Source organism: Myotis lucifugus, unplaced genomic scaffold, assembly GCF_000147115.1.
Source record: "Myotis lucifugus unplaced genomic scaffold, Myoluc2.0 scaffold_61, whole genome shotgun sequence".
NCBI lineage: Eukaryota > Metazoa > Chordata > Mammalia > Chiroptera > Vespertilionidae > Myotis > Myotis lucifugus.
In genome coordinates, this window is record NW_005871109.1 from 4,435,183 (window position 1) to 4,455,407 (window position 20,225).

The following is a 20,225-nucleotide window of genomic DNA, read 5'->3' on the forward strand; positions in this document are numbered from 1 at the left end:
ACCTCACTTCAAATATTCTAAATGACCTTGATCAGTCTCTTTGCTTATGGTCTCATGTCCCTTTAATTTCTTTTTATATTATTGACTGAGTGATTTCTTTTTCTAAGAAAGCAAATTTTCTTTATATTCTCTTAAAGCTTCCCCTCTGCCCATAGCAATATTCAAACTTGTTAATGACACTGTTCAAAAGAAAGGGATTGTTGTTGATCCCTGAAAATATATCCAGAAATACCCAGGGGTTTTTGAGTGCAGCCTGAGAAACACTGACTTAAGCAACTGAAGCTTCAGTCTGTATAAATGTCTTTTAATTTTGAGTTATCACAATTTACTCTTAATATCAGTGATAAAAATATTTTTAAATTTCTTGTAAAACTAATGCACATTCTGCTCTACTCTCCCATTCCATTCACCTTTCCATTCCCCCCCACCAAAAGTATGTCCACAACATGGAGCATCAAAATTACAAACTTTTGTGCTACAAATGGGCCAAATTGACTCCTGAGGAGGAAGAGACTTTAAACAAAAAATGATCAGAGACAATTAAGAAACATGATGAAAGGAAAAAGAATGCCACAATAAACAGTCTTCTAGAGGAGCAGTTCCAGCAGGGGAAATTTCTTGTACATGTCGCTCCAGACAGGCCAGTGTGGCCGAGCAGATGGTTATGTGCTAGAGGGCAAGGCCTAGAAAGGCAATATATCCTCTTCCCTCCTATCTTAGTTCATGTAATAAAGGTGCTCTTTTTTTTAAATTGATTTTTAGAGACAGAGGAAGGGAGGAGGAGAGATAGAAACATCAATGATGAAAGAGCACAATATGGATCAGCTGCCTCCTGCATGCCCCTCACCTCGGATGGAGCCAGAAACCCAGACAATGTGCCCTGACTGGGAATCGAACTGGTGACCTTTGGTGCATGGGACGGTGCCCAACCAATTGAGCCACACCGGCCAGGGAAAGATGTTTATTCTTAAAAGAAAAAGTTAGAAGACCAAAAAATCAGAGACTGTTACCTGTGTGTATCCTCACATGGTTTTTATAATTGGTTGCACTGGCAAATGCCCTTCCACATCCTGGTTCTGTGCAGTAATAAGGTCTTTCTCCTGTGTGTGTCCTAATATGCACTTTTCTGATATTTGATGTTGTAAAAGACCGACCACAGCCTTCAAAATGACATTTAAAGGGTCTTTCTCCTGAAAACGCACAAGGGAATAAAGTAAATGGTACAAAAATACATAAAAAATTATAATGTCTGATTCTTTAATTCTGCTTAGGGTAATGCTCAAGGTTCTAGAATTCTTGTATGTGAGCTTCCCTTTCAGATTGTTCCTTTCCACCCTCCGCCCTCCTCCCCCAAACAGCATCTTCTAGTCCAAACTTAAATTTACATAGGAAAACCTGAACAGTATTCAAAACTCATCACTGATTACATGACTCCCCAAGATGGAATCATTTAGATGGGCATATTAAAAAATAAGCTGAGAAATAAAGAAACACACACACACACACAGTCAAAATAGGATTAAGAACAATGCTATATTCAGTTAGAACAACTCTAGAATTCCCTACAAACCTCTCCACAACTATTTATTCTATAATACCTTGAAGAAAAATAATTTTTGGTTGTTTTAAAATCTAGTGTCTAGCACCTAAGATGCCTCAAAAATCCTTGCTGAATATTTTATTATTCTCATTCGAATCTTATGAAAAAGTCTACTTTAAAAGTCTACTTTGCCAGCTGTAATTCTTTTTTCATATAGGCTTTATACAACATCAAAACCCAAAGGGCCTTTAAACCGTCAATCAGAAAACAGCCTTTGCTTTTGATTCCCATGTGGCCTTTTCTTAAATGAGCTCAAATAAAGCAAACAACTTCTGGGATTAAAAAGAAAATATCTCTCTCTCTCTCTCTCTCTCTCTCTCTCTAAATGTGTGTGTGTGTGTGTGTGTGTGTGTGTGTGTGTGTGTAGATAAATGAATGAAGGGTTTGACTCCCAGCCAAGGGCATGTACCTCATTTGCAGGTTCGGATCCTTGGCCTCTCTGGGCAAGTGCCAGAGGCAGCCAATCCATGTGTCTCTTTCAGGTGGATATTTCACTCTCTCTTCCCCTCTCCTCCCTCCCTTCCACCCTCTTCAAAAATCAATAGGAAAAAAATATCCTCTGGTGAGGATTAAAAAATAATAATAATAAATTAATTAAAAACAAAAAGGAGCAGGAGCCTCGGCCGAGTTGGTTGAGCGTCATCCCATGCACCAAAAGGTCATTGGTTTGATTCCTGGTCAGGGTACATGCCAGGGTTTCAGGCTTGATCCCCAGTGTGGGGCATGCAGGAGGCAGCCAATCAATGTTTCTCTCTCTCTCTTTCTCCCTTTCCCCCCCTCTCCCTAAAATCCATAAAAACATAAAAAATATTTAAAATAATAAAAAGGAGCAGGAATCCTTGATCCTTTCTTTAATGAGAGTTCTGTTCAATACATTAACCTAAGGCGAATAAAGAGTTTATCTTGGTTAAATCTCTTCTCCTCTCTGGATCAAAAAATGACCACTAATGTTCTCCCAGCTCAAATGTTTTAACTCTGTAGCACCTTTCTTTGTTTTCCCACTGAAATCACTTGTTTATAATAGAATAGTTTATAATAGAATAGTCCCTGAAACCCCCTACTCAATCTAACATTTTACCAATGAAAATACTCATAATTTAAAAACCACATGAATATGTGGTGTGCGAAATGAATACTATCAAAGGAATCACAATTCTGATGTTTGGACCAAATATTAATGGAACTAGTTTAATGGTTTTATTTAACTTTATATAAAAAGTTGGCATTATATAGCAAATCCAAATAGAATTTGCAGGAGCTTGGAAACACTTGCTTCTGGTATAATGGATAAAAGTGCATGAATGAACTAGAAGCACAGGCCTACAGCTTTGTTCCTGAACATTATAAAGTAAAGCCAATTTTAAATCATATTTGAACTAAAAGTTAAATTTTAATGACTGGAAGAATCCTTCAGAAAAATCTGATAAACTATTTCAGAATGCTTAGAGGTATTTGGGGACAAACTTACACTATATTTAGAACATCTAAAGTAAATCTCAAACAAAATTCTTATGCTATGTCACTTAGTCAACAGCTTATAATAGAATCTCTTATCAACAGTTTCTAAAATTCTTCCAGCTCCAATCCAAAGTAAATAATTACCTTTATAACACCAATTCTACACACAAGGAAGAGAGCGGAAGAGAGGGAAGATAAGGGCAAAATGCTGTTTTAGAAAAAGAGAAGAAAATTTTAAGGGGAGGAGAGATGATCACAAGGAAACTGCAAGCCTTTCTTTCTGTGAGGCTGTTAGGGGCTCAAACACTTTTTTTTAGCACTAGCTTGATGCATGAGAAGCAATACTAAGTTGAGAACCACTGGGTGCCTTAGGTTCTGGTCTCAGTTGGTCTACTAAGTATGTGTGTAATCCTAGGTAAATAAGCCTGTTACTTAGACAATCCCTTTTAGATACTGAGAGTTGGTGGTCTAGGGCAGCGGTCGAGAACCTTTCGGACCTCCATGGACCACTGGTTGGCAACTGCTGGTGTAGGGCCACTGTTAACCTTTATTTGGGATATGGACCCATTTAAGAATCTAACAAAGTTATGGGTCCTCATCCTGGAAAGAAGCACACCTGTGAAAATAGCAAATGGCATGGAATTTCAGTTCAAAAGAAACCTTGATGATGACTCCCTGAAACTCTTTCAGAGACTCCTTCCCCAAGTCCCCTCTCTGCAGGTAAGGACTGCTTGACCAGCGGTCACTAACCTTTCGGACCTCACGGACCACCGGTTGGCGACTGCTGGCCTAGACAGATTTGTTCACACCAGTACTGTACCTGTATGAGTTCTGATATGTTTCTGTAGATCTCCTGAAGTTTTAAAGGATTTAGTACAATTATCTTCTGAACACCGATATGGCTTTTCTCCTGTATGAGTTCTGACATGACTTTTTAATCCATAACCTTTAAGAAAAATTTAAAAGAAATTTAATTACACAAGATCCCTCTAACCATGCCCGTTGAGATTAAGCTATTGAAAAATATAGTAAACACCAAGGCTATAATACTAGGCAAGCACAACAAAATAACTATTGAAAATGTACAAGAGGCCTGGCCAGCATGGCTCAGTGGTTGAGCGTGGACCTATGAACCAGGAGGTCACGGTTCGATTCCCAGTCAGGGCACATGCCCGGTTTGTGGGCTCAGTCCCCAGTGTGGGGGCATGCAGGAGCTAGCCGATCAATGATTCTCTTTCATCATTGATGTTTCTCTCAATAAAAATAAAAAATAAAATGTACAAGAATATGACAGCTCAGGACTGTCATGCTGGAAATTCAATAGTTTCATCTCTGTCTAGAAGAGGATGTGTCTTTTTAAAAAGTGTTCCCGTCTTATTAGATGCTCATAACTCATAACCCAAAAATCTGAAGTGGACTCAAGACATGGAATGAGGTACCCCTCCTGGCCCTGCTGGATCTGTCCCAGTTCCCCAGGGTTCCCCCTAAGGTCTGTCCTAATGTTAAATTCTGTGCCAGCTTTTATTTTTCCTGCTAAAATAAAGCAGGGTGTGGAGTGAAACACCAAACAAAGTAGGCAGAAATAAAATAGGCCTGAGGAGAAAAATGGGAACAGAGAGAACAGAGCAAGTAGGACAAGAGGTAGCTAAGGGACAGACTGAAAAACTGGTCATTGTGTGCATGCTAATTCAGACAAAAGCAAGGGGTCAGTTCCTGCCTCAGGCCTGCCTCTGCTTGACTCCTAAGTGAAGCAAATTCATGTTTTTACCTGTTGCAAATGCTTTCCCACAGCCAGGATGCTCACACTGATAAGGCCGGTCTCCCGTGTGTGACCTCTCATGAACCTGTCATTAAAACACAAAATGATTCTGTTTCCTTTAGGCATTTCTCAGGTAGATGGTGTCAACACAGACCTATTTTTTTTTCACTGCTGAATTATTTTGTTATTTGTATGTTACTTTAGAAAAACCACATGCACACAAAAAGGTAACTTTTCTCAAAAACTACAGTCCAGGAATTCTCAATATAGACCAAAATATTCTGTTAAGTAGTACTCATTTTAAATAAGAAACAGGAAGAGTGGAGGTGTGAATTTTTCTAGAGTGCTCAAAGGTGTGTGTATGGAACACTGCATGGTGAGAGCCAGGAGCAGCGTGTAGGGAGAGGCTACCCAATGGAAGGTTAAGATACAGAGGCTGCTGCTTGCCTCCACCTGAGGCAAGGCTTCACCACTGACTAGTAGTGTGGCCACGACACTTGCCTGCTGTAAGCCTTAAATGCTCTCTGTAAAGTGGGGACATAAACAGTATTACCACAGAGTGCTGCTGTGACTAATGAATGATCATGACTGTGGCCAACATTTATTGAACTTCTACCACATGCCAGGCCATTCTTTTTGATACTCTACACGTATAGTTTTATTTAATTCTCATAACTACTCTATGGGAATATACTTTATCATCCAATTTTATAGATAAGGAAAATAAGGTACTAAGAGGGTAGGTAACATGTTAAGGTTACACACTGCTAAGTAGTGACGATGGGCTCTGAGGTTGCTACTTCACACATGTTAAATGCACACTTCCTGCCACATTGTAAATTATTCAGTTATTGTGAGCTATTATTTTTGAGTCATGGTATATCGTGTTTAGCTGCAATGAAAGTACTTGGCCTGTATATTGGACGACAGGACAAACTAACACCAACTTTTGCTAGATTTCAGCAAATCACTGTTAACAAAGTGATTATACACACTACTGATATAATTTTATAAATTTCACATTTGACAAAAATGTATTCAAATATATAGAGTACTTACCATGTGCCAGTATATAGACAGAGATGAAGTAAACATAGTCCAAGCCCTCAAAAAGTTGACATTTTCTAAAATCTGCATAGGCTTTTGTGTGTCTTTGATTGAGTGTGAGTGTGAATGTGTGTCTGTAGTCCAGTGATGGCGAACCTATGACACGCATGTCAGAGGTGACACGCGAACTCATTTTTTTGGTTGATTTTTCTTTGTTAAATGGCATTTAAATATATAAAATAAATATCAAAAATATAAATCTTTCTTTTACTATGGTTGCAAATATCAAAAAATTTCTATATGTGACACGGCACCAGAGTTAAGTTAGGGTTTTTCAAAATGCTGACACGCCGAGCTCAAAAGGTTTGCCATCACTGGTCTATACCTTGATAAATGAAGGAAAACAACGCATTTGAATGCTTCAAATTTATCATGTTGGCATTTAATGTCCTAGGCATTCTCATAACTAGACCCAGCATTTCTTCATATATACCTTAAGATGATGAGCTGTTGTATATAATTTTCCACATCCATCATATTCACATCGGAACGCCTTCTCTCCACTCTGTTGAGATTTAGCAGTTACTCTTGCTGCATGTCCTTGTAAGACAATCTAGATGAAACAAAAAGTATTACTTAAATTGTTTACACAGAGATAAAATAGATGAAATTACTATTTTCCAGACTTAAGTTATCATTGTACGAAGATTTTATCATGCTGAGCCAGTTAGGCTAATTCCATTCCATGGCTGAAGTCAGTGACTCTGGAAGAAGTCGAAAGGAGATCCATGAGTGGCTAAAGCTCACAGATCTTCAGTAGTTCCCCCTTATCCACAGGGATACATTACAAGACTCTCAGTGGATACCTGAAACCACAGATTGGATGGGACCCTATATGCACTATGTTTTCTTCTATACCTACATACTTATAATAAAGTTTAATTTATAAAATAGGCACAGTAAGAGATGAACAATAATTAATATAACATGTATAATATACTGTAATAAAGTTATGTGAATGTGGTCTCTCTAAATATCTTATTGTGCTGTAATCATCCTTCTTACTATGATGATGTTATGAGATGATAAAGTACCTTATTAAGTTGAGAACTTTCAACTTTCACTTAAAGGAAGCACTTTATGGCTTTTCTTGGTCATATCTAAATTGCCAGTATCACTGCTTTTGTGCTTTGGGGCCATTATTAAGTAAAATATTATTAAGTGCTTGAAAATATGATTAAGTGCATGAAAAAAAGTACTATAATACAATGACAGTCTATTTGATAATTGAGACAGCTACTAAGTGACTAACAGGCAGGTAGTATATACAGCGAGGATACACCGGACTAAAAAATAATTCACATCCTACGCAGGGAAGTGTGAGATTTCATCATGCTACTCAGAATGACACACAATTTAAAACTTATGACTGTTCAAATTTTCCATTTAATATTTCTAAACTGCAGTTGATTGTGGGTAACTGAAACCGCTATTAAGGGGGGGACTGCTGTGTTGCCACTCTAGAAAAAAAACCCCCAAGTATCATCTCCATTGTATGCAGGTATTCCTTGACATACTCAAGGGATATATCTGTATCTATATTTATATATATTTTAGGAGGGGGGAAAGAGAGAGAAATATCGATGTGAGAGAGACACATCAATTGGTTGCCTCCTGCACGCACCCCAACCAAGCCAGGGATCGAACCTGCAACTGAGGTACATACCCTTGACCAGGAATCTAAGCCACAATCCTTTAGTCCACTGGCCAACATTCTAACCACTGAGAAAACTGGCCAGGGCAAGTTCCCTATTTTTGCTTTCATCCATAAAAGGGCACAATAATGCTGAGAAAGAAATTCTTATATAAAAAAGTAGCTTTACATACCTGCATTTTTTTCTCTTGCTCATTTTCTCCAATCATTCCAGTACCTGTTATACTTTCACTTCCATCAATGGATACCTATAGAAATAAAATAAAGCTTAAAAAAGTTTTACATTTTGATAATTATTTAGACAGGGTGATAAGTACATGAAGGTTCATTATTGCTTATTTCTGTGTGTGAAAATTTTCGTAATAAAAACTGGGAAAGTAACCTTTTAAACTATATGAAAAATATATATTCAATACAGGGGAAAAACCCAGCCGTTTTGATATAAAACTTAATTGAGACTTTCCTTCACCTTTTCCAATCTCTAATTTCTACTTCTTAATTCATAAGTTTTACTTACACTTTATTATTTCTCTTATGGCACTCACTCATCCTCGAATATAACTTTTATGAGTTACCCGTCACCCACTTATTTTCTATAAGCTCTTATCCCATCCCTTATTTTTCTTCCAATATTTCTTCCTACACACTTCTTTTAAGATGCTGATCTTCTTGATGCTGTCTGATTCTGACTCTGAATTGCCAGTTTCTTATCGGATACAGTATACTTTTTTGTTTTCTTTTAATGAAAAATAAAGAAGGTTGTTCTTGATCCTGTAAAATGATGTACCTTTGCTGCATACTGTTCCAAAGCACTGATGGTTTCAGGATCAATTGTGGCATCCCCAGTATGCAGACCTGCCACTGTACCATCAGCCTGAATTGCTAGGATGGTATCAGACTGTGGGACTTGCACTGCATGGTGGATGTAAGCCGTGGTGCCATCTTCCAGCTGAACTGCCTGTAATGCGCTCTGGTCATAACTATCTGAGGGAATGGAAGAGAATGGCATTAAATTAAAGGTAGTCTGATGAACAGTTACATATTTAAAAGAAGAAGGGAATGAAGTTTTACTGAGTAGTTACACTGAACCCTGACTCATGTGCTTTACATGTGCTATTTCAGTCAATCCTCATGATTCTGTGAGGCAGGTATATTTACCACCCCCACTGTACAAATGGGAAGTTGAGGTTTTGGGAAGTAAAGTCACTTTCCGTAGGAACCAGGAAATAAATAAAATTAATTAATAGCCAAAATCAGTATGTCAAAAAACAAGGATCTGGATTCATGTCAATGTGACTCCAAAGGCCATGGTTTTCCCCGCCTTAAATAACCATACAAAGCTGTACACAGCATTATGAAATAGTAAATCTGTCCAACTAAAATGAACCCATGATTAACTCCCACTGCTAAAGAAAAAAAATATTTTTGGTTAAGTAATTTGTTCAAAGTCACACAGCTAAAGAATAGCTGACCAAGATTTGAACCCAGATATCTTGCTGCAGAGCTGTGCTCATTATACCTCTGAATTCCACCTCAAAGCCCTGGTCCTCACCACATGAAGTTAATAAACGTTAGTATTTTGCTCTATTTGTTTCAGATATTTTAATTTAGTTTTAACACAATAGGCAAAGAAGTTCTATTTAAGAGAGAAAAAAGTCAACAATTTAACTTTAAAATATTTAATTTTATATATATACTAGAGGCCCAGTGCATGACATACATGCACTGGGGGGAGGGGGGTGTCCCTCAGCCCGACCTGTGCCCTCTCGCAGTCCAGGACTTCTCAGGGGATGTCCACTTGCCAGCTGGCAAACAGACATCCCCGAGGGGTCCTTAGTGCTGCTGCGGAGGTGGGAGAGGCTCCCACCACTGCCACTGCACTCGCCAGCCGTGAACCCAGCTTGTGGCTGAGCGGTGCTCCCCCTGTGGGAGCAAACTGACCACCAGGGGGCAGCTCCTGCGTTGAGCGTCTGCCCCCTAGTGGTCAGTGCATGTCATAGTGACTGGTGGTTCAGCCATTAGGTCGATTTGCATATTACCCTTTTATTATATAGGATTTTTAATCTTCAAAAATATCAAAAGATATTTTTTCCATTGCTTTTTAGAGAGAGTGGGAGGAGTGGAGGGGGAAGGAGAAAGGGGGAGAGAGGGGGAGAGAGAGAGAGAGAGAGAGAGAGAGAGAGAGAGAGAGAGAGAGAGAGAAAGAGAGAGAAAGAGAGAGAGAGAGAGAGAAACAACCATGTGAAAGAGTCACATCAATTGGTTGCCTCCCGCACACACCCCGACCAGGGCGGGGATCAAACCTGCAACTGAGGTATGTGCCCTTGACTGGGAATCGAACCCATGACCCTTCAGTGCTTGGGCCAATGCTTTAAGCATTGAGAAATACCAGTCAGGGCTAATTTCATATTTTAAAAGTAGCCTCTATTTGAAGTCCTTCAGGGAACAGGGGTTTGCTATTCCGAATTGTTACAGGACAGCTCAAATTATCAGAAATTTTTCCTTAGATTGTGCCAAAATCTGCCATCTTGTATTTGAGAAGAAGTATAATTCTTCTTTTACATGACACCACTTCAGTAACTAAAGGCAGGTCTTATTTTTCCCACGTCCTCATTTCTTCCTTACTTTATTCACATTTCCAAAACTATTTTACCTTTGGAGGTATGGTGAATAAAGGCTGTAGTTCCATCTTCTAACTGCACGGCTTGACCATCCTCTAGACGTAAACTGTCCCCTGCTCGAGAACAATGCTTACATTTAGATCCCATGTTTTCTGATCATTCAACAACAGAGTAAAATAAGTAAAATAAATCATTGAACACATTATAAAAACTACCCTTGCTCTATGGGTCCTTGAACATTTAAGTAATTTCAGTAAAGCTACTCTGAGTAAGTGTTTAATGGTAAAAAGATATTAAGATATTCCTACTTATATTAGGCATATGTACCAGGGGATTAGAAGAGTTGAAAGAAGAAAAAGAAAAAAGGGAAAAAAATCAGAGACATGTAGGATTTAGCTAAATAGCTAAAATAATAGAAATATTAGGACTGTTGCACACTTATCTCCAGAGTGCAGTCCAGTAAGTTCTTTTCTATTATTTTGAGACAAAGTCTCAATTAAGTTAAAATGGTCTTTATAAGCTCTATGTGACATCTACTGATCTTCCCTTTCAGAGGAGGACTAGAGATCAGGACTGAGTTTAAGTAGTAAGAGGAGCTTGAGGTAGCAAATACTGCAGTATGAAAAACAGGAAGGTAAGTAGCATGAAATACTTACTACTTTTAGGTATGGGTACATGTTGAACATAGGCAGCAGAACCGTCTTCCAACTGAATGACCTGGCCATCTATGAGTTTTCCATCTGGAACAAAAAAACATTTAAGCCAATAAATTAGCACAAACAAAATTTTAAATTTTATACAATTTCAAAATGATTATCAACTATAAAAACATACACTACTTAAGATCATGTTCATCTTGATTCTTCCCTCAATGTTCTGAGGCAATTCAATAACACATCCAGTGATCCTACAGAAAGCAGAAAATCCTCCCTCAGCCATCCTTCCTCCCCTCCAATTTTCAATTAGACAAGTTCAAGAGGAAGAGTGGCTCATTATAGCAGGCTACATGAGTATAACCTCTATATGCCTTTCAGAGCCACCTAGGAACAGTACTCTGACTAGGGGGAAGCTGGAGCTGGGAAGAATAGACAATATGTGTATGTGAGGCCAGCTGTCATTCTCATCCCTGAATATATTTCTTAAAAATATTAAATAATAATTTGAATTTAAAAAGCAAGAAAGGTCTTACTAGAATTAGGTTGGGGACACTCCTTCCTGCCTCACTAATTTTGATTCTCCACAGTATTTTCTGAATATCTCAAAGGGTGTCCCCAAATTAAAACAATATTTAAGTTAAACTGAGCCCAGTCAGTGCGGCTCAGTTGGTTGAGTGTCCTCCCATGCACAAAAGAGGTCACTGGTTCGATTTGAGGTTGGGGCATATGCTCAGGTTGCGGGCTCAGTCCCCAGTGGAGGACATGCAGGAGGTAGCCAATCAATGTTTCTCTCTCTAAAAATCCATAAAAACATATTTATTTAAAAAAATAAGTTAAACTGAAACTGTTGAAAATCACCATATGCAATACAGCATCTTTAGGAGGGATTAGGAAGGGGTATAGTTGCTAAGTTAAGATCATGTATAGTTGCTAAGTGCTCAACTCTGAGGTTATTATACATTGCTGGTATTAACCAATGGGTTATATATGAGGCACATACCTTTAGAATTGTGTTGTATATAAGCGGTAGAACCATCTGCAAGTGTTACTGCTTGTAAGCTTACACCTTCCATATTTTCTAAATTGTCAGCATCTATCATAAAAAGATAGTTATTTTCTTTAGATAACATCATATGTATATGCTATTTAAATTATTTTTTAAAAATGAAAATTAGGCAAAAGGCAGACTGATTAATTTAGACTCAAATAGGACTTTTTCTAGTACTTACAAAAACGTTTCCCTGCCCTGCCATACCCAGCATCCACATGAAGATAAAAATGCCATCCAAAGGCTTAGCTTTGGGTTGTCTTTAGATAAACAAGAAGAGGGAAGTAAACACAGTGTTGTGATTTTTAATTTTCCCTTAAGATAAATGGTATTTCCAAGCCCACATGATCCCTTCAAACAAGACTGCTCACCTGCCACAGTTACTGCCTCTGTCAGGCACAGGGTAACATGCTGAGCCTCCATTCCTCCTCCAGGAAACTCTGTCATTCCCTGAGAATCTCGATTTATTTGGGCTAACAACATTTTTTACCTTGAAGAAAAATATAGACACTTGAGAACAAAGAACAATGCATAGGAAATAAAAGCTAAAAAGAATATTTATGAATCTTTAAAAAATGCTAAGAAGTAAACAATGTTTGAAATAAGCTGAAATTTCACTGAATATGCAGGGTAAGAGTATGAACCCAAAGTCCAAGGCATGCTTTTCATAATTCACCAGTGAATTATTGAACACACTGACAGGTCCTGCCTATCAGTTTTGGACCATGTCTAAAATTCCCATAATTAGAGTTCTTTGGGTTTAACATGATTGAAAATTCCCACTTATAATCCACTAGCAATCTTGTTGACTCAGTCTTCAGAAATCTATCCTGAATCTGGCCACTTTTCACAATTTTCACCATTACTTCCCTGATCCAAGCCACTACCATCTCTCACCAACATTACTGCAAAAACATCTATCTCCCTGCTTCTGCTGTGACCTCCCCTGTCTCTTCTCAATACAGCAGGCTCAAAACCTTCTGATGACTTCTCAAAGTAAAGCCAAAGTCCTTATACTAGCCTATAAGGCCAATGATCTTGCCCCTCAATTCCTGCTGCTCTTCATCTCATTCCTTCTATTTCAGCCACACTGATGTCCTTGCTTTTCCTCAAACATACTTGGTGTTCTGCTGCCTCAGGACATTTACATTTGATGTTCCTTCTGCCTCAAACATTCTTTCCAGCATTTTCATTATTATTCCCTCTTCTTCAAGTCTTTGTTCAATGCCACTCCAATGAGAGCTTCCTTGTTCATTTCATTTCAAACTGCACCTCCTACCCCAACCATGACATCCCTATCCCTCTGCCCTCCTTCATATTTCTGCATAGTATTATTGACATATTACATGCACTTACTTTTTATTTTGTTTGTCTATTTCCCCCTTCACTAGGATAGGGATTTTTATCTGTTTGATCACTGCTGACTCAAGTACCTAATAAATAGTTGGCACTTAGAAGATATACAATAGGTGCAGAATAAATAGATGAATGAATGGCTCTTGTACCAATCACCACCATAACCCCCTTCCTTCCTTCTCCTATCTCTAGGTTCCTTTACCTCTGTGGACTCTGAGTGGTCTCAAACAGGAGTTGGGATAATTTAGCTGCCCTGGGCCAGGGAACTGGACAAGAGTATCTCTTGAGGACCTTTACAGATCTAAAGATCTGATTTTCAATGTCAATATTTAAAAGCACAATCTGGCCGGGCCAATGTAACTCAGTGGTTGAGCATTGATCTGTGAACCACGCTCTCTCCTGTTGTTTCTTCTACCTTAAGTCCTTCCTTTGTTTCACTGTCCTCAGCTTTAATAAACGTACTCTCAAAATAAAATAAAATAAATGTCTGTTTTTATCATAACGTAAGCATTTGTCCTTTTCTTTCATTTACAAATCTCCAAATAACTCTAATATATAGCATCAATAGGTAGCTCACATATCTGAAATAAATAAAAGTTCTCTCTTGTCTGAAAGCTGGTCAACTATTAAATTTCTCCAGAAAGGCTTCAGTACCTATAGTTCTGATCCTAATGGAAAAAAAATCTATACCAACTGAAAGATGAACAAACAACTATTTCCTGGACACAAATTGCTGGCAAATACAAACTTCTATAAAATACACGTGTTCTTATCATTCTGCAATAACTCTTTGAAGCCCCCAAGGTACATGATCTCATTCCTAGCTCAGGATATCTTATATACCTCAATTCCCCTTCCTCTCTCTGAACCACTATCATGTGGGGGTTTCTGACTCTTTCATATTTGGGGGGGGGTATGTATTAAATGTGGTTATTTTTCTCTTGCTAATCTATATCATGTCTGTTTGATTATTCGACCAGACCGAAGAAATTTGAGGATAGAGGAAAGTTTATTATTTCCCCATAACTGAGAATTCATTTTTTTAAAAATATATAAATATCTACATTTAAAAATACAAGTGGTTACCTCCCAGAAATGGGACTAGGAGACTGCGGGTGAGTGGGGAAAGGACTCAATATTTACTGTATATCTTCTGTAAGTTAAAAAAAAAATTTCACCATGATTATGTCTATGATTTTAAAAAACAGTTATTATAAACAGAAAGAAGCATTAATAGAGAAAGCAACACCTAGCTTTGCCTCAGGGATAGAAAGACTAGGACATATAAGTTTGGGCATAAAAAGATAAATAAGCATTTCCTAGGGGTAGAAGAGTATAAAGGGCAGTCCAAACACAGGGAACAGCCTTTAACTGTCACTAGCCCCTCACTACCTGATCCATTCTGCCCATTAGACTATATCCTTCTAAGTATGTGCTGTGTATCCCTCTAAGTTTCTGGAATTTTCACTCCTAAGATTATATGTTCAGTAAATATCTAATGGGTTTAACATATCTCATGTTGCAGAGTGCTTTAAAATTGTCCCCTATTATACACACCCAGCCATGCTGACCTTCTAGTTTCTAGTAATACACCTAACTCTTCCTGCTTTTGCATATTGTTCAGTGTTACCTCTTACCTGAAAATATCCATTCTACCATCATCTCCTTATTCTCTATCATAGAACTCTATCTCCTTCATAGGAGAATTTCATTTATCAGAATTTCTAACTGAACTCTAAGTTCCATGATGGCAAGCCCCTATCTGTCCTATTCACCCCTGAATTCTTGGAATGCCTGGCACATGGTACATGCTTACTAAATATTTGTTGAATAAATGAATACAATTTGTATGACATCATGGCTAGTTAACTTGATGGGATTAAAAATTAGGTCTTTTTTTATCCCAATACTCTTTTCATTGCGTTTCTTTTCACAATATGCCACTGTATTATGTGTATATAGCATGTATAAAGTGTCATTCATTTTAATGATTCCAATTTCTTGTGACCATTACTTCATATTTTATAAATTTCTGTGTTTACAATACTAGGCCAAATGCTTTCATTATTATTAAACTTAAAAATGTGTACAAATAGCACATTAACATACATGCTATGGCATATTAAGTATAGTACTCAAAATACTCTCACTTCAGTTGACTCACTTGCAAAATAGGGATAACTCCAGTACTTGACTTAAGTTAATAGTGAAGGTAATACGTTTATATACATATGTAAACCACTCAATAAATTATTCAATTTAGTGCCTAGTCAAAGTTAAGTGCTGAGTAAAGTGGTATTTTAAGTACAACAAACATAGTTTGGAGTTAAATGCCCATGTCTACACATCAACGACAAATTATTTCCACAGGGTGCAGAGTTCCCACTATACCAGTTTTAAAATGGGATTAGATCCATGGAAAAGTATGGAGAAAAGTTTATTATTGTTTTCAAAATTTTCTTTTCTATGAGGGAGATTTCTCAGTCTAAATCCATCTTAAAAAACAAAATAACTTTGATTGACAGTATAAGAAAGTTTATGTTCTTTTAAAAAAATTTTATTGATTTGAGAAAGAAGAAAAGGAAGAGTGAGAGAAACACATTGACTTGTTGTTCCATTTATTTATGCATTTACTGGTTGATTCCTGTATGTGCCTTGATTGGGGATTGAACCCACAACCTTAACGTATGGGGAAGAAGCTCTAACCAACTGAGCTACCCAGGCAGGACCACAATAAAGTTTAAAATACTGTCTCACAAATTAAGCATAGAAAGGAGCAATGACACACGCAACCCGAATCTTAAAAAATCACTGTCCTAAAATAAAGCAAGGAGCAAAAAGACTCAGAACTAAGTGAAACCTCAGGTTAAAACAAAAAAAGCAAAAATTAGATTAAAAATGTCAAAACTGAGTAATGATGAAAACCTGAGGACTCAGAAAATTCTCCTCACGTGATCATAAACTGCATGTACATTATAAATAATTAATATCAGCTGAAGTAATAGTAGAGGTACAATTCCCCAAGCCAGGTAGGTCATCTTTCCATGAGGAGCACAATGAATCCTTACTTCACAGCAATATCTCCACTTGCAGCCAAGGGCTATGAACATTTTGCAAATCTTGTATCTGATAAGGGACTTTTATATAAAGACCTCTTACAACTCAGTAATAGACAAGCAATCCAATTTTAAAAAAGGAGAAAGGAGCAAACTCAACATTTCTCTAAAGAAGATATACAAATGGCCAATAAACACATGAAAAAAATGCTCAATACCATAAGCCATTGGGAAATGCAAATCAAAATCCCTAAGAGATACCACTTCATTCCCACTAAAATGGCTACTTATCAAAGAGACTGATAATAACAAGTATTGGCAAGGATATGAAGAAATGGGAACTCTCATACTTCGGAAAACAATTTGACAGTTTCTCAAAAGGTTAAATATACTGGTAGCTACCAACTATATGATCAAGAAATTCTACTTCTAGGTATATGTGCGTATATATATATATATATATATATCTCCAAGAAAAATGAAAATATGTCCACACGAAAACTTGTACACAATATTCATAGCAACATTACATATAACAGACAAATGGTGGAAACAATCTTTATGGCCATCAACAGATGATGGGTAAATAGAACATGCTATGTCCATACAGGAAAGAAATGAAGCATCGATAATGCTGTAACATGAAGGAAACTTGCAAATACTATTCTAAGATAAAGTCAATCAAAAAGGCTCACATACTGGAGATTAATATGAAATGTTCAAAATAGGCAAATCTGTAGATGAGAGGTTGGGGAAGGGACGGGTGGGAGGATTAAAGGGAATGGGGAATAACTTAATGGGTAGTTTCTTTTTGGAGAGAACATGTTATAAAATTGATGGTGGTGATGGGTTGGCATAACTCTCAATATACCAAACCAACATAATTACACTTTAAATGGGTGAATTGTATAAAGGTATGTGAATTATATAAAGCTATTATATAAAAATTATATTAAAAGCTATTATATAAAAAAATTATATAAAGCTATTTAAAAAAGTGGGAGAGGCTAGGTAATTTCCAACATACACCTGAATTAGCTGCAAACTGATAATCTCATCAGGGTTTGGATGATTATCTTATCATCTAAACACTTAATAATGAAATACTAAGTATTGCACAGATTTTTGTCAACTACAGCCAAACCACTTAACTTTTAGTAAGATGCAGGACAAAGCTGACCACAATCTCCAACCTACAATTTTCCACCACATCCCACAATGATTATACCAGCTGATTAGACACTTCCAAAGCAAAGGCTTAAATTCATTTTAAAAATATAATGGGTTTAGCAATGGTATTCTTTTCCCCTATTTTTTTGCTTAACTTCGTTAATTCCGAGGGTAGGGTTGGGGGGAAGAACGTTTAAAATATTGTAAGAGGAGGGAATAAATTGGTTCACGTTCCACAATAACATGTTACAAAGCAACAAGGATTCGTTCACTCTTTGGCCAAAACCGACAAAAAGGAGGAAGGATAACATTGACAATTTCTAATATTCGGTGCGAGGCCTCAGTGACCTAAATATCTTTTTTATTTTATTTAACTGAGGAAAACAAACAATCTGCCCACAATCTAGGTGGGAGGAAATTCTAGGTGCGACGTTCAGGCGCGGTCCGAGCGGGCCCACGCCTCCCGCCGCCGGCACCGGCGCCACAGCTGGGGGCCCGGGGCGGCCCGCGGTCCCAGCTGGCGGAGCCTCGCCGCGGGCGCTCTGGGGACTCGCTCCGGGTGGAGGCTCCGGCCGAAAGGGCCGCAGGAGCCAGAGGTCTCCACCCTCCCGTCCCTCTCCGCGGCGGTCCCCCGAGGGGAACAGGCGGGGCGCGGCGCGCAAAGACAACGGGGGGGAGGGGTGGCGTCCTCGGCGAGAAAAGGTCCGCCGCCTCAGAGTGGCGGCCGCGGGTTATTAATAAACTCCGCTTCTGCCCGGGCGCCGGTGCCGCGGCCGGCCGTGAAATCAGAAGGGCCTTCGGCAGAGGCTGAGCAGCCGGAGTCAGGCCCGGGGCCCGAGCGGGCCCGCGCCACTGCGCTAAGGGCGGCGGCCGGGCGGAGAATAATGCACACTGGGTAAAAACACATTTATATACGAACCTCCGAGAAAATTTTCCAACAATTCCTTCGTCCGACCACCATGCACCAGGACAGGAAACAGCCGCCCGGCCCCCAAGCCCCGCAACACGCATACCCAGTCTGAAGCCCGCCCCCAGCTTCCATTGGGCTGACACTGCGTCACTCGTTAGGCAGCTCCTGCTTGCCATTGGCTCAAATTTAGGTGACGCGAGAGACCAGCTTATCCCCGCCCCATTTTGGTGACGTCAGGCCGTCAGAGCAGCGTCGGAGTGGCTTGCCTGAAATGCGGAATCGAAGTTCCTGTGTCTGAGTGGTTGGCAGAACCGCTCATCCCAGATCGGCACCGCCTCGCTGGCAAGTGAATTATGCAGATTCCGGGGCCTCAGCGGGAGGCGCCATTTTGTAGCGAGGGAGGGAGGCTGGTCCTTGTGACTAGCCGGGAGGGAGCAGGAGTGACTGGCGCCATTTTCCCCACAGGGGCTAGAGGCGGTGATCTGGGCTCTCCCGGTGGGCTTACTGGAGCACGTTCTGGGGACGGGTTGCGCTTTGCCTAGCGATTGCCGAGCATCGCCCGGTTGGGAGGGAAGGGGTAGGGAGGGATAGGACAGGATGGGATGGATGCCTAGCAGCTCCCTGGGGGCTCCCGGTGTCAGCTGAGGCCTTTGGTCCTGGATGAGGGCTTTGCTTTCTGAGAGCTGCCGTATGCCAGTCCGCGACTGCCAACCCTCTCCGCGCCTGTCCAGTCTCCGGGGCGTCGACAGTCCGGCGGGAGGGTGAGCCTCCTACCCCTACCGAAGCGTCGGAGGAGCTTGGCAGCCGGGGATGGTTTGGGACTTTGCTGGGAGATACTGCGGGTCTTTGATCACTCCCGTGTTGTTCAGGTTTAGGATTTGAAGTCGTCCGTAACGCTCCTTTTTCACTTTATCTTTTGTATGTGTCGCGAATTAAAGGAAAGCCAAAAGGGTAGGGAAAGCATTGCCTCGGGTTCCCTGAACGTAGTGAGAGTGAATACATAGGTTTAGGCAATGATTTGTAGGTCTCCACCCCAATTTAAACTGCCCGGGTGGCTCGGTTGGAGCGTCCTGGACCCCGGTTCACCAAAAGGTTGCGGGTTTGATTCCCGGTCAGTGCACAAACCTAGGTTGTGGTCGATCACTGCCTGGCGCCTACCGGAGGCAACCGATCAGTTGTTTCTCTCCGTCTCCGTCCCTCTCTCTAAACGTATCCTCGGGTGAGGATCTAAAAAAAAAAAACAACCACCAAAAACTATCGAAAATACTAGGCATTTTTGGAGTATTTAAGTTCATTTGCTTTGGCAGCCAGGCTGAGTTAAGATGAGATGAAAGTGCACAGACTCGAGGTTTGTTACATCGGCGTTCAGGTGCAGAATTGAGTTAACGAGAATGCGAAGGCCCCCGTTGTTACGGGAGGTGCGCGTTCTGCCTGCAAAGATTGGAGAGAGCCGGGTGATGTTAGATTTGGTGTCAGGCATTTCAGATGGTTATGAAGAGGCCAAAGGGGTAAATCTAAAGGAAGTTAAAAATAGCTAAGTGAGGATAATTTAAATGCCTTCATTGACAGTGGAGCCTAGTTTGAGAATTTAACTGGTACCTTTTTTCTTGGTGGAACGTGGGGGGCATAATTGATGCCCAAACGCCATTCGAAGGAAAATAGGGATTTTGAGTTTCATTTGAATACTATTACTTAGACTTTGAAATAAGTTATTTTTTTTTTTTACTCCCTTATAAAGATGAAAAATGTGACAAAAATTGGATTAGGTTATTTAAACTGGAGGAATTGACTCATTTAAAACAGCTTCATACCCAATGCATAGATTCCTTT

At 39.5% G+C, this 20,225-nt stretch overlaps 1 protein-coding gene across 4 annotated transcripts in view; it reads right to left on the bottom strand.

The window, feature by feature from the left end:
• Positions 1-18,547, bottom strand: part of ZNF143 (zinc finger protein 143) — a 32,247-nt gene extending 13,700 nt beyond the window's left edge. The window contains exons 1-11 of one of the 4 annotated variants that reach the window (XM_006089637.2): positions 18,405-18,547; positions 12,275-12,393; positions 11,856-11,948; positions 10,856-10,939; positions 10,232-10,312; positions 8,366-8,562; positions 7,752-7,826; positions 6,358-6,477; positions 4,827-4,902; positions 3,879-4,004; positions 1,011-1,190 (exon numbers count right to left, since the gene is read on the bottom strand). In XM_006089637.2, coding sequence (XP_006089699.1) covers positions 1,011-1,190; positions 3,879-4,004; positions 4,827-4,902; positions 6,358-6,477; positions 7,752-7,826; positions 8,366-8,562; positions 10,232-10,312; positions 10,856-10,939; positions 11,856-11,948; positions 12,275-12,386 — 1,144 coding nt within the window. In that variant the 5' untranslated portion in view covers positions 12,387-12,393; positions 18,405-18,547. Of the gene's footprint in view, positions 1-1,010; positions 1,191-3,878; positions 4,005-4,826; positions 4,903-6,357; positions 6,478-7,751; positions 7,827-8,365; positions 8,563-10,231; positions 10,316-10,855; positions 10,940-11,855; positions 11,949-12,274; positions 12,394-14,345; positions 14,433-18,404 lie in introns of those variants that run through there. The other 3 variants (XM_006089636.3, XM_023754549.1, XM_023754550.1) reach the window with 3 other exon arrangements.
• Positions 18,548-20,225: the final 1,678 nt, after the last annotated feature.